General features: G+C 31.1%; 1 protein-coding gene across 2 annotated transcripts in view; it reads right to left on the bottom strand.

Annotated features, from left to right (window-relative positions):
• Positions 1 to 13,897, bottom strand: part of LOC142332369 (uncharacterized) — a 91,955-nt gene that overhangs the window by 24,519 nt on the left and 53,539 nt on the right. The window contains exon 2 of one of the 2 annotated variants that reach the window (XM_075378776.1): positions 4,752 to 6,334. The exons of the other annotated variant lie outside the window; for it this stretch is intronic. Coding sequence (XP_075234891.1) covers positions 4,838 to 6,304 — 1,467 coding nt within the window. The 5' untranslated portion in view covers positions 6,305 to 6,334 and the 3' untranslated portion in view covers positions 4,752 to 4,837. Of the gene's footprint in view, positions 1 to 4,751; positions 6,335 to 13,897 lie in introns of those variants that run through there. 2 annotated transcript variants of the gene reach the window in all.

Below are 13,897 nucleotides of genomic sequence, written 5' to 3'. Positions count from 1 at the left end.
TAGTCATTTGCGAAATAACACATTGACTCTTACAAACAACTGGGTGTCTGGAGTGTACCTCAATAATCGCTTGTAAGGCACTCATGGAATCAGAGCAAACAAATACATGTCGAAATGATTGGCTAATTATACTTAAGGCCTTATTAATAGCAAACAGTTCCGCAAAGAATACTGGAGATACTGTTGTGGCCAAACATGTTGCCTTCCGCAAAAGTACAACGAACAGAATTAACGTTTTTAGAGCCATCCGTGTAAACTGTAACATCAGGATTCGTGCTTTTTGTAATATGATAAAATTTATTTCGCAAAATCCTGGATTTGTGTTCTTTTTATTATACCGACAAAGAAAAAAGCAGTAATTAACGAGAGAAGGCTGTCGAGGGGAATAATAACACGGAGCAACAGTAAGGACTGGAGGTAATTATAAATTTAGAGCCGAGAAAAGGCGCTGAGTTCTAATGCCTAGCGGAGCAGTAGATCTCGGCTGTTCCTGGTATCGATTAACACGCTGGTATGAAAATACCGCATCAAAGATTGGATGAGTTGATTACGCTTTAATTCGAGCCACACAGGAGCATTTGTTTCCGCCTATTCCAAAGAGATGGCTCACAACTAACTGTCCAACAGCAGACTTTCCACGGGGCTTGAACAAAACACATCCGTGGCAAGGCGGATGAATGAACGATGGACTGTAACGAGCATCCAAAGAGTGATGACCCGTACCTTCGAATAAGCTACGCAGCCGTAGTCTAGGCGGGACCAAAACTCGGTAGAAGCGCAACGTACATATACGATCTGCTCCCAACGAGTTTGATAAAATCCTCAGAATATCTACCATTTTTAGACATTTTATCTTCAGCTCCTTTATAATTGTTACCCATGTTAGTCGTTGGTCTAACCACACTTCTAAAAATCTAACACGTGTGCATGACTCAATTGCTTTTAATACCAGATAAATACTAAAAATATTTTATGAAATTTTTCGGAAATTTCTCGATTCAGAAATACAGGAAAAAACTTCATAACGGAATATCAAAGTATTTTTATCCAAAATTATCTTTTTTGCACTCTCCTTCGTTAATCCTTTATTCCTGAAAGATTCAAGAACAATATTCTTAATTTTTAAATAAAAAATATAACAAAGATATAAAGATTAATCATTATTTTCATATTAAGCTTTTGCAACAATTAGTAGAACATCAAAGAATAATTCCACCAGGTAAATACCAGTTTTACTTTTTCAAAAATTATGAAATCACATCCGATTACAATTTACATTGTTCGTTGTAAAATTTTTTTAATACTAAACACCTACCTGTTTAATCAACCGACTTTCACATTATTTTTTTATTATATATATTGTTTAGTGTTCGAAGGAATCATTGTTAATCACTTAATAAATACTTCTACTTTCTTCTTCCTTGTACGAAGTAAAGGAAGTATTGTGATTGCGAAAAATTTTGGTTTTCAGATTTCTACGGAAATATCCATTTTGACTGAATCCATTTTGACTTGTTTCGGCGTGACGTATGTATCTCGCATAACTCAAAAACGATTAGCCGTAGGGTGTTGACATTCTAGATTTAGGATTGTTGTAATATCTAGTTGTGCACCTACCCTTTTGATTGCAATCGACTGGATTAAAAGTGTCCAAAAAAGTACAAAATTACCAAAAAAATGGATTTTGGACTTTTTCTTAACTGCAGAAATAAACCCTCGTTGAGAGCTTCTCAACGATATATCAAAGTGGACTTATTTTTTATTGGTTCCAGAATAATAGCCAAATAAAATTTTAATTAATAAAATACAGAGTGTCCCATATAAAACGCAATCCAACCTTATATTGGTAGGTATTGAAATAATAAAAAGGCATGTGTAAATGTAGATGTAATTTTTATTTTTACCATCCATTACCTTACATTTAGAGAAATGTTGAAAGTGGCCGCCATCTTCTTGAATACAAGCTTCAATTCTTTTTACAGCGTTTCATGCAACTTTTTTCAAAGTTTGTGGCTGGATATTTAATACAGCTTGCTCAATATTGACTTTCAATCGTTCAAGTGTTCGTGGATTGTTGCTGTAGGCTTTTTCTTTGAGATAACCCCATAGAAAAAAATCCGCCGCAGTCAAATCTGGAGATCTTGGGCCACAAGCCTCGACCGATAACACGATTACCAAAGAATTCCTCGACGAAATCAGAAGTTGAACCTGCGTAGTGCGATGTCGCACCGTCATGTTGTAGCAAGCAGTGTCTGTCTTCCTCTTCCAAGATTGCGATGAACTGAAATAAAATATCCTTCTGCATTAATGGTGTACTCGAAAAAAATAGGACCGATTATTTTCTTCCCCGATATCGCGCACCACACGCCCAACTTCTGCGGGTGTAATTGTTTTTCGTGATAAACGTGGGGATTTTCAGCACTCCAAATTCTACTCTTTTGGCTGTTTACGTAGCCATTCGAATGAAACCGTGCTTCATCTGTGAAAAATAACGAATCCATAACATTAATTCCCTCACGCAGAAATCGACGGAACCGTTGAATATTGTAGGCGTCTTTCTTTGTCGGGCTCAAGAAGTCGATGAACCTTTTGAATGCGATAAGGTCGTAATTGTAATCGTTTGGTCGTCCGATGTACAGTCGATTTAGACAAATTAATTTCAGCAGACAAACGTCTGATCGATTTATTTGGCGAGGCGAGTAATCGGTCTTTGATTTCAGCGACTGTATCTGTATTCAACACTCACCCAGATCTTTTGTGTTCCTTGTTATTAACAGAACCAGTATCTCTAAATTTTGCAACTGACCTTAATACTGATGATTTGTTAGGAGCTGGTTTATCTGGGTACTTATGGCGAAACACATCTTGCACTGCAACCGCTGATTTCGTACTGAAGTACGACTCGACAATGAAAACACGTTCATCTAGCGAAAACACTATCTTGTCTCTAGCAATACACTGAACGTTATGATTGCATTGTTGTTACTATCGGTAGTGTTCTACTGCGTCGTCGCGATGTTCAGATGTTGGACGAATCCATTTCAGTAACGAGTAGAGGAGTAAGCTTGACTTTTGAAATTTCATGGATGAGTGATTGATGGGTTGCGTTTTGTATGGGACACTCTGTATATGTATCTTACAAGGGTAAAGAACATCGGTTCGAATAAGACTTCATCTCTTTTTTTTTAACTTTTTTTAAATTTAAATATATTGATTTTTTAATAATTATTAACCTTCGATTGTAAAAAAATTTTACGATAAATAATAATTCAGTGACAATAAAAAAAATAATATGAAAAAATATCAAAAGTTATTAATGAAATAAAATTCTATGTACTTTTCAATTTAAGAAAAAAAAATGTGTATATGTAATTTAAGTGGCGTATACGAAAGTTATTGATGTCCACATCAAATGTATTCTATTTCATATAATTTTTACGTAATAATTTTCAAAATCTCCCGTTTCTTTGAATCGTTTGTATTATTTTAATTTCCGCGAGTTAAATTCGACTGGTTTTACATCTTCAAAAACTAAAAATTTTATCGTAACGATCTTACAAGCTACACGTTTTAAATGGAATCGACATTTTTAAAACATAATAACGAAAATTGTTTTCAAACAGCTTATATTTCTACATCAGGGGTGCCAACTTGAACGTTGGCACCCTTGTAAACGTTTAAATGAAACTGTAGTTTCAATTTGTACTATTAATAAGTTATTCCGCTGTTACAATTTTTTTCTGAAATCGTTTATTTACATTCAGTTTCTATATCGAAGCTACAAGTAAGTCAGTCGTATGACAGACAGTCATTTAAAATATCCAATGATAATCCTCAACGAGTTCAAAAACAATTAATATGAATAAATACATGATAAATACTATGAATAAATACTAATAAATAAGAAATAACATAATATTTAATAGTATTTTTGAATATAGTTATATATCTTCACACCATTAACCAAATCGGGTACGTAAATAGAACAGAATAAATAAAACATTACCTTTAAGATAACCATAGATAAATAATAAACGTAAGCAACCATAAATTTGAATAACCGAACATAAAACAAAAATAATTATAACAAGTGTTATTTCTAACAAACCGGACATCAACCAGATGTAGTCTTTTCAGTCTCCTAACGTGCTCACTGTTGTTATGTAATTTCAAAGCTAGGCGTTGAATTTCTTCTCGAATGCATGGAATTGTGGATCTCAGTATTCCTCGCGAACCACGGCGCTTGGGTAATGTTCCGTAGTATTTTATTCTGGAACCGTTGACTGATCTCCATATTGCTATTACTGGTTACGTCCCGCAGTTCAATTCCTGTAAGTTCATACCGGTTTCAAGAAAGCCTTGTAAAGCAGAAGCTTTTTGGATAAAGAAAGTTGAGATCCCTTACCCGATATCGAATACACCTTAAAACTTAACGTCAAGCGAGTTCCTTTTCTTCCTTACATGATCTCTCAAAGTTAAAAGGCGATTATGGTAAAAGCCCAGTACCTTAACTTATTGGGATAAGATATTCTGACACCGTTTAAATGAACTTCAGTACAATCTTTTCTTCTCATTTGTTGCTTTAATTATTTAACGAACCTCATATGTAAAATTATTCTTTTAACTAATACAAAATATCCCTTAAGCAAAATTTTAATTACATTACTAACATTTGAATAAGAAGGAAGTTTAATTTAACGGATGGGATTCGAAAAGAAGAAGGATAATTTTAATTCATATAAAACAAATCGTAAGCGAAAGATAATTTTAAATTTTATTTACATTATGAAAATAAAATAAAATTATCCTATTTATTAATAAATATCACAGATTATTACTATTTCATAAATTCGTCACTTATTTCTCCCAACTCTTCTAATTTTTCGTTTGAAAAATTTTTAGCTCTACTTAATGCACTTTTAACAGATTTATTTGCTAAATTTAACAGTATAGGGAATCTTAAAGCGAAACATAATGTAAATTTAAAAATTTGTAATCTAAAATATGTCAACCACGATATAGAGGAATAAATTTTTTTCGCTTTAATATTAAGCACATAACATAAATATAATATTGATATTTCAAACGTATTACCAGGAACGTAAAAACTTACACCTTTAACTAAACAACGAGAAAAATGTTCCCATTCGTTCGTTATATTACAAAAACTTGGTAATACGCAATAATTTATCAAATCTTTACAACGATTTCTAACATCGATTAAAGAACCGTTGCAAAAATTATATTTGTCTTCAATACCTAATAAATAACCTATAGTTTTCCATAGGTGTATAAACCCTTCCATTTCTTCATCGGTAGCGTTAGCCGCTCCAAATTTATCCGGGTATGTTATCACCAGGCCAATAAAACCAAATTGTGTGATACTCATACTGCATTGATTAAAATATAATATTCTATTGTTTGTTTTCCTTTGATAAATTCTATTAAACGGACAAGAAGATTTAAAATCTTCTTTTATTGAATTCTTTAACGAACATTTTAAATTTTTTTCATTAAGTAATCGATTTATTTTATCGTCGATATCATTAACGTTTAACGAATTCATTTTTTTACTGATCGATTCGTGCATCGATCTTACAATTTTAATATTGTAATAAGCTATACTGTTTGTATCAAAAACATCATTTTCAAACCACGATTTAACTCTTAATACTGTCGATAAATATCTTTTAAATGATGTATAAGGGGTACCAGATTGATCGGTGAAAATCAACGGTTGAAAACCATCATCGAATGAAAATAATATCAATAATGATAACATTTCAGCGAAATTAACACCGAAATAATATTTCATAGCGAATTCTTGGCCTTTTTTAAATTTATTAATATCGAACCATTCTGGTCGAATATCTTGAGTCGATGTTTTCTGTAATCCTTTATCTAACCCATCTTGTAATAATCTTATTTCGCTGGGTAAATAACTATTTATATCTTCATTTACATCGATATCTTTGTCTTTTTCATAGTTAAAATTATTATTATTTTCATGTATTCCTGAAGAATTAAATTTTACATCGGTTAAATTATCTATTATGTTATTATTATCAAATTTAAATGATAGTGTTTTTAATACGGAGGATTGAGATTCAGAAAACGATACAGATGGTGACTGTGGAGAATTTATTTTTTTTAAAGACTCATTATTATTATTACTTAATTCTTCCACTGATATTAAATAAGATTCCTTTTCTTGTAAATTTTTATCATTTTTTGTAATCTCATTTTGTACTACATCTCTTTCATCTGTTGTCAAATTAATTATTTCATTATTTGTTTCTTGCATTGTTTATTTATGTCTGGAGTATCTTAAAATCTGAAAAAAAGAAACAAAAACAAAATGAAATCACTAAAAAAATTTAATTATTAATAAATATATTATGAAAAATTATAATAATGAAAATTATATTCAATTTTTATTTTATTTTTTCTTATATTGTATTATTTTTAGTAGAGTGTTCAAAAAGTGACGCAATCTTACGGGAAAATGTTTCCTTCTTTTGTTGCATGTTTAATTGAGGAAAAATAGGTTATACAATGCAAAAGAGAACGTTCATTTTTCTCCCAATATATTATATACGCCGGTTATGCCCAAAACCAGAACGCCTTCACAGAAAAGTATGGTGTGGATGGACCAAATAAGTCCTGCATCAAGTGGCTGTACGAAAAGTTCTAGGAGACAGGTAATGTGGCAGATGCAGCCAAAAGCGGTCGATTAAATGTGCTAACACCGGAAACATTGATCGACGTGCAAGCCGGGTATTCTGTTACTCAAGAAATCTGTGCGACGCCTATCTAGCCAAAATTTGAGAGCCCATGCATCAGAGGGGTTTTTTAATCATTAAAATATTCGCTAAGATTGATTTTAAATAAATTAAAATCGAAATTAAAAAAAATTCAATTAAATTATTTTAGTAACTATTGTTTAACAGAATACGTTTTAAGTAATACAAATTTGAAATTGTGAAAATTTATTTTTTTCATTTTGGGGATTTCCATACTAAACCGGAAGCATTCGGGTAAAATTAATTTTTAAGAAAATAATCCCTAAGTGGATGATAATAGATTTTGAAAAAAAAAAGAATCGTTTAAAAGATAAAAAGGCATAATTCTAAATAAACAAAATTATAAATTCTATATATAATATAATTGTTTTTGTCTTCAAAACCCCATTTTTTCCACACCCTGAACCAATGGTTGGTGATGTCAAAATACCTTACTTAAATAAATTTTAGGCTCTTATCTAAAGAATAGTAGGAATTTTAAACGAATTTGATATTTTACTTAATAAGAAAGTTATAGCGATATTTTATTTTTTCGAAAAAGCCATCCTATTTCTACCAAACTGGTCCGATTTTAGCCGTTAACGAACTCGATCGAGATTTTTGGTCGAGTTATTTTTAGAGAAAAATTTGAAAGTGATTAGCGCAAAATTACGGCAGTTATTGTGTCCACAAGAAAGTGAAATTTATATGATTTAAATATATATAAATTTTTGAGCTGACGGTGGTTTTGGAGTCTGGAGGATTTGAAACGCGAAGATATGTCGAAATTTTCCGGAAGCCGAATCATGATACCCATTACAATAGGTAGCTTTCTTATGAAATCTACGTAAAAAGAAAAATATATAAAATAATTTTTTTGAGGTGGGAGATGAATATTAAATAAACAGTTTTGGTAATTTGTGATCTCGATAAAAAAATCTCAACTTCTGTAAGAAAAAGGTTTTGTTAAAGTGTCCCGGTAAGGATTTTAAATTTAATTTCGGCTAACAACCCAACCCGTTTTTCCAATTTTTGCAAAAATCTAATACGTTCTTTCCCCTCCCCCCTCCCAAATGTAGTCTACAAGTTGGAAGAAAATCGATCTACGGTGTCCAAAGTTTTAAGATCAAATACAGGCCAACATGTATACTTACTCAACAACGTCCGACAAAAATAAACTGGACTCGGGAGCATTGGAATAAACAATTTTTTCCCCACAGTACTTACAGTTTATTTAAATCAGTCTTTTTTATTAAATATTTTTTTTTTATGTCTCATTAAGGCACAAAAATTAAAAAAAGATCAACTATTTTAGATTATTTTACCGATCTATGTACTTTCCCTTTATAGCTATTGCAGCATATATTACCACAGCCTGGAAAATAAAAACTCTTCTGTAGTTCTGCGCAAAAAGACAGACTTTTCGTTTCCGAGCCCTCACGATTTCGCAGTCAGATAGGCACTAATTTTCAGAATACAACGCACTACACACTCGTACGCTTAACCAGTAGACCCTACACAAAAGCATCGATTTTCGAGTTGAAAATTGTGGTGAGCGAGTTCTTTTCCACAACATAACTTCAATCTTTTTTCGGCCTTAAATTGCGCATAACTCAAGAACGACTCAACCAATCTTCATAAAATTTCCACACCCACAACTTCAGATACATACTACTACAGGATATCTAGATTTAAATGAATTGATCAAGTAAGCTTTGGAAATTTTCGTGCCGCAAAAATTTTATACATAGACCTGCATATATAAGGAAACCCTAATTAAATGAATGGTATTTTCGTACTGCTTCTACAAAAAAACATGAAGAAAATACATTTTCAATCCCCACTCCTGCCATGCGACGGAAAGCAATACCGTACTTTAATTCGAAAAGTCGTAAAAATTCACAAAAATTAGTTTCTAATTTTAGTAATATTCAGTAGCTATTTTACTCGGTAGATAGCAGCCACTAACTGTTTGATTACATTATTAATGTTTGATTATTAAAACCTCAGCGGTTTTAATTTCATTTTTTTTTAATTTTGTTAATTTAAGTGCTTTTCATTAAATAATTTTACTATTAAACATTATGAAGAAATAATTGCTAGATATTGCTTTTCTTTTATTTGCGTAGACTTCGACAATTTGTTAAGAAAAATCATACTCACATTTAAAAAACTATAACCATTTATATTTAAGTTACATTCAAACAAATGAGCATTTCATAAATTAAACTTTTTGTTAATAATTAATTATTTTTTTAAACATTATCTATTATTTTATTATGACGGTTTTATAAAATTTACAAAATACTACATTCATCCTACTTTAAAATGTTCAATACGGTTTTAATAACATTAAGTTTATTTTTCGCCGGTAGATAGCAGCAATGAATTATCTGATTACAGTACAACTCCGGATTTATGATTTTGTTTATTTAATGAAATTGTTATCAATAGCTGAATGAATACGGCAATCTATAAACAATTATTTTTAATTATCATTATATTAACAACTAAAATACTACGGGAGAATAAATTTTAAAATTATATAAAACAGATTTATTAACCATTGTCTTCAATAGATGAATCTACGATTTGTCTGAGCCGAGATCAAACCTTAAATCAAGCCTTTTAGAATTGTTAGCTTTTATTTCCCCCAGTATTTAAGTCAACCACAAGGTTTTAAGAGATTTTCTATGTCGTAATACACTTTTTTTTGTAGTTACAATTTATCAGGACCAATTTCTAATTTAAGATGATTTCTAATTTAAACAAATTTATTGTCCGGTCAAATGTGACCTATCTAATCAGTTGTAGGAAATAAACAAACATGTTTTAAAATTAAAATTATCTAACTACTATCTCAGAAGTTGAAAAAGCTATAAGAAAAATGTAATCCTAAAATCAGCCTGATGGCATCTCACCGCATGTAATCCAAGGTTGTAGCAACATATCCGCATATCTATTATACTGCCTTGTTTAATGTTTCTATTAATACAAAACACATTTCCTAAATTGTGGAAGGTTTTCAAAAAGTCTGGGTATACTTTCTGCTCTATATAACATCTACAGATATATATTATGCCAAAGATTTTTCATGTAAAATTATTTATTTCTATAAAACCACAAGAATTTATGTGACAATAGTCAACATCTTCAAACTTAATCAACTTCACTTAATATTTATAAGAGAATTTAGATAGATCAGGACAGATGGATATTATTTATCATGGATTTTGTCAAGGCTTTTGATAAAATAGATCATGCTGATTGCTAAAACAAATACAAGTTATTGGAATCTGTGATAATTTTCTGTTACTAATTATATATTATCTAAGAAACAACCAAGAATTTGTTAATGTTAAAAAAAAAATGTAATTCTAGGAAATTTTATATTTACTCAGTGGTACTTCATGTCTAATTTAGGTCCATTACTTTTTATAATGTTTATAAATGATATTTGCATTTGTATAGAAAGTTTTGAAGCTCTTCTCTTTTCTGGTGATATGATGTTTTTCTATAAATTTCTATGATGATGTGATTCATCTTCAGAATGATATGAAATAGCATCAATGACCTGTATTTGGAAAAAAATTGTATAAAATTTTGTAAAAATCAGTTGAACCAGTCTCTCTCTCTTTTTTTTCTGTTTAGCCTCTGGAACCACTGCAAGGTATTACTTCAGAGGATGAATGAAGATGATAAGTATGAATATCAATGAAGTCTTGTTCAGTCTCATATCAACCATTCCTGAGATGTGTGGCTAATTGAAACCCAACCACCAAAGAATACCCACCGGTATCCATGATCTAGTATTCAAATCCGTGTAAAAGTAACTGCCTTTACTAGGATTTGAACCTTAGAACTCTCAACTTCGAAATCAGGTGGTTTGCGATGACGAGTAAACCACTAGACCAGCCCGGTGGGGTTAGTTAATCCAGTCTGAAGATATAAAACATAACACATCCCTGAATTAAATTGCCCACTTATAATCAAAGTCAAATATTAATGTAAGGAATCATCTAATTAGTTCAAAAATGATAACCCACCGGGTTGGTCTAGTGGTGAACGCATCTTCCCAAATCAACTGAATTGGAAGTCGAGAGTTCCAACGTTCAAGTCCTAGTAATGCCAGTTATTTTTACACGGATTTGAATACTAGATCGTGGATACCGTGTGTTCTTTGGTGGTTAGGTTTCAATTAACCACACATCTTAGGAATGGTCGAACTGAGACTGTACAAGACTACACTTCATTTACACTCATACTTATCATCCTCATTCATCCTCTGAAGCATTATTTGAAAGGTAATTACCGGAGGCTAAACAGGAAAAAAGAAAAAAGTTCAAAAATGATACTTTTTTGTACATGTTCCTTTGTTTACTTTGTATTCTGTTCAAGAAAAAGCACAGGTCTTTTTTTATAAAATGTCAAACTTAAGTCAATAATTTCACAGTTCAATGTGCATTTTGAGGTACATATGAAAAAGAGCAACCACATGAAAACAATACATGACACCGGTTCAATCATTTTTATGATTTCAAACAGAAATCGTCTGATAGGCCACAGATATCAGAAGAAACTGTCGAAAGAATTAGATGATGTTCTACCATCAGAAATTCTAATAAATTTATGTCTTGTTGAATCCTCTAAGTTACAAATTCCAAAAAAAAACGTTCATAAAATTCTATTTAAAACTTTACAATTATATACATACAAAACACAATTATAATAAGAAATAAAACCATATATGATGCAGAAAAATGTTTCCCATTTGTCGATGGAATTTTAGGTAAAATTATTTTTAAATGATTTAATTTTTACAGGTGAACTACTTTGTCATGTTAATGGTTGTGTTAACAGACATGAGTTACGAATATGTGGATCTGAAAACAGACATATAATTTTAGAGAAAGTATGATACACTTAATGTTTGGGGTGATCTGATGAAAAATTATATAACTGAGTCTTTCTTCTTTGCCGAGAAGAATATTAATGCAAATATTTATCTTGATATGTTAAACGACTACTGCTTTCATCAACTGGATGAACTTAAAAATGTACATCAAATTTATATTCAATAAGATGGTGCAACTCCGCTCTGTATTTTAATGCATTCATTAACAAAGCTGAATCAAAAGTTTAAAGACAGATATTAACACGATGAGAAGGATTTATTTTCTGGACTTCAAAGCGTTCAGACTTAACCTGATATAATTTTTTTTCTTATAGGAATATATAAAAACCTTGTTTACTTATAAAAATTACATGACCTAATTATTTAAAGGAAGCGGTTAAAACAATAACAGAAGATATGTCCCATCATGTACGAGTAGCAACTGTTTATTTGATTATTTGCAAATGATGAAAGGCATGAATATTGAAATCTATTGATCATGTAAGAAAAATGTTTGAGATTAAGAATTTGACAAATAAAGCAATAAGTATTTTTTATTCTTATTTAATTCATGTCTTAAATCCCAGAATTATTAAATACTAGTAGACCTGGCAATGCTTCGTTATTGCTATATATATATATATATATATATATATATATATATATATATATATATATGTGTATATAATGTCAGTAAAAGATTTCTGAAAGTATATGTTTGGAGCGTCGTTTTATATGAAAGTGAAACTTGGACGATTGGAGTATCTGAGAAGAAAAGATTAGAAGCTTTTGAAATGTGGTGCTATAGGAGAATGTTAAAAATCAGATGGGTGGATAAGGTGACAAATGAAGAGGTGTTGCGACAAATCGATGAAGAAAGAAGCATTTGGAAAAATATAGCTAAAAGAAGAGACAGACTTATAGGCCACAAATTAAGGCATCCTGGAATAGTCACGTTAATATTGGAGGGACAGATAAAAGGAAAAAATTGTGTAGGCAGGCCACATTTGGAATATGTAAAACAAATTGTTAGGGATGTAGGATGAAGGGAGTATACCGAAATGAAATGACTAGCACTAGATAGGGAATCTTGGAGAGCTGTATCAAACCAGTCAAATGACTGAGGACAAAAAAAAAATATATATATATATATATAGAGAGAGAGAGAGAGAGAGTGAGGGAGAGAGTTTAAATGAACACAATTGAAAATTTGATAAAAAAATTAAAAAGCAACTTCACAAATTTTACCTTATTCTCCTTCCCCTTTTCTCTTTCCAACTTCTTCCTTTTACCCTTCTCCCTCTACCCTCTCCCAGTTTCCTTTTTACCCTTTCCCGTTTCCCCTTTTCTTTTTCCCCCTTTTGCCCGCGGAAATCGGTCCATTAGTTTTTTGGTCTTTAGCGGATACACATACGAACATGCCTTTTTTAATATATATATATATATATATATATATATATATATATATATATAAATAAAAATGTCTGTTTGTTTATTTCGTAAATATCTCAACACCGGCCCCACCTAGCGGGTATAGTTTTTGCAAAAATATTTCTTTTCACGTAACTAATATTCATATTCTGAATATGAACCAAATCGGACCATAAATGGAACTAGAAGACGCGGCAATGCTTCGCTATTGCTAGATTTGAGTATATATGTAGATTAAATGAACACAATTGAAAGTCTGATAAAATATTTTTAAAAATGAACAATATAGAATTTCACAAAATTTATTCTTTCATTATATCCCGTTTTCCCTATTTACCTTGTCCCTTTTTCTCTTCTTCAATTTCCCCTATTTCCCTTTTTCCCACCCATAAATCAGTCCATTAGTTTTTTAGTCTATAGCGGACACACATAACAATTTTTCTAAATATCTCAACCCCAACGACATCTAGCGACAATATTTTGCAAAAATATTTTTTTTCACGTAACTAATATATATTCTGAATATGAACCAAATCGGTCCATAAATATAATTTTTCTAAATACCTCAACCCCAGCGCTATCTAGCGGGTTCATTTTTTGCAGAGGTAATTCTTTCCATGTAAGTAACATGTATTCTGAATATTAGGCAAATAGGATCATAAATAAAATTTTTCGAAATATCTCAACGCCAGCGCCACCAAGCGGGTCAAAACTAATTCAAAAACCTTCCCTGGCATGCGTGCAACCATTCCCCAAAGTTTCATCGCTATCGGATGAACGGTTTAGGAAG

This window comes from Lycorma delicatula, chromosome 11 (genome assembly GCF_047948215.1).
Source record: "Lycorma delicatula isolate Av1 chromosome 11, ASM4794821v1, whole genome shotgun sequence".
NCBI lineage: Eukaryota > Metazoa > Arthropoda > Insecta > Hemiptera > Fulgoridae > Lycorma > Lycorma delicatula.
Note: the sequence above shows the minus strand (reverse complement) of the source record. Positions and strands in the feature narration are given on the sequence as shown.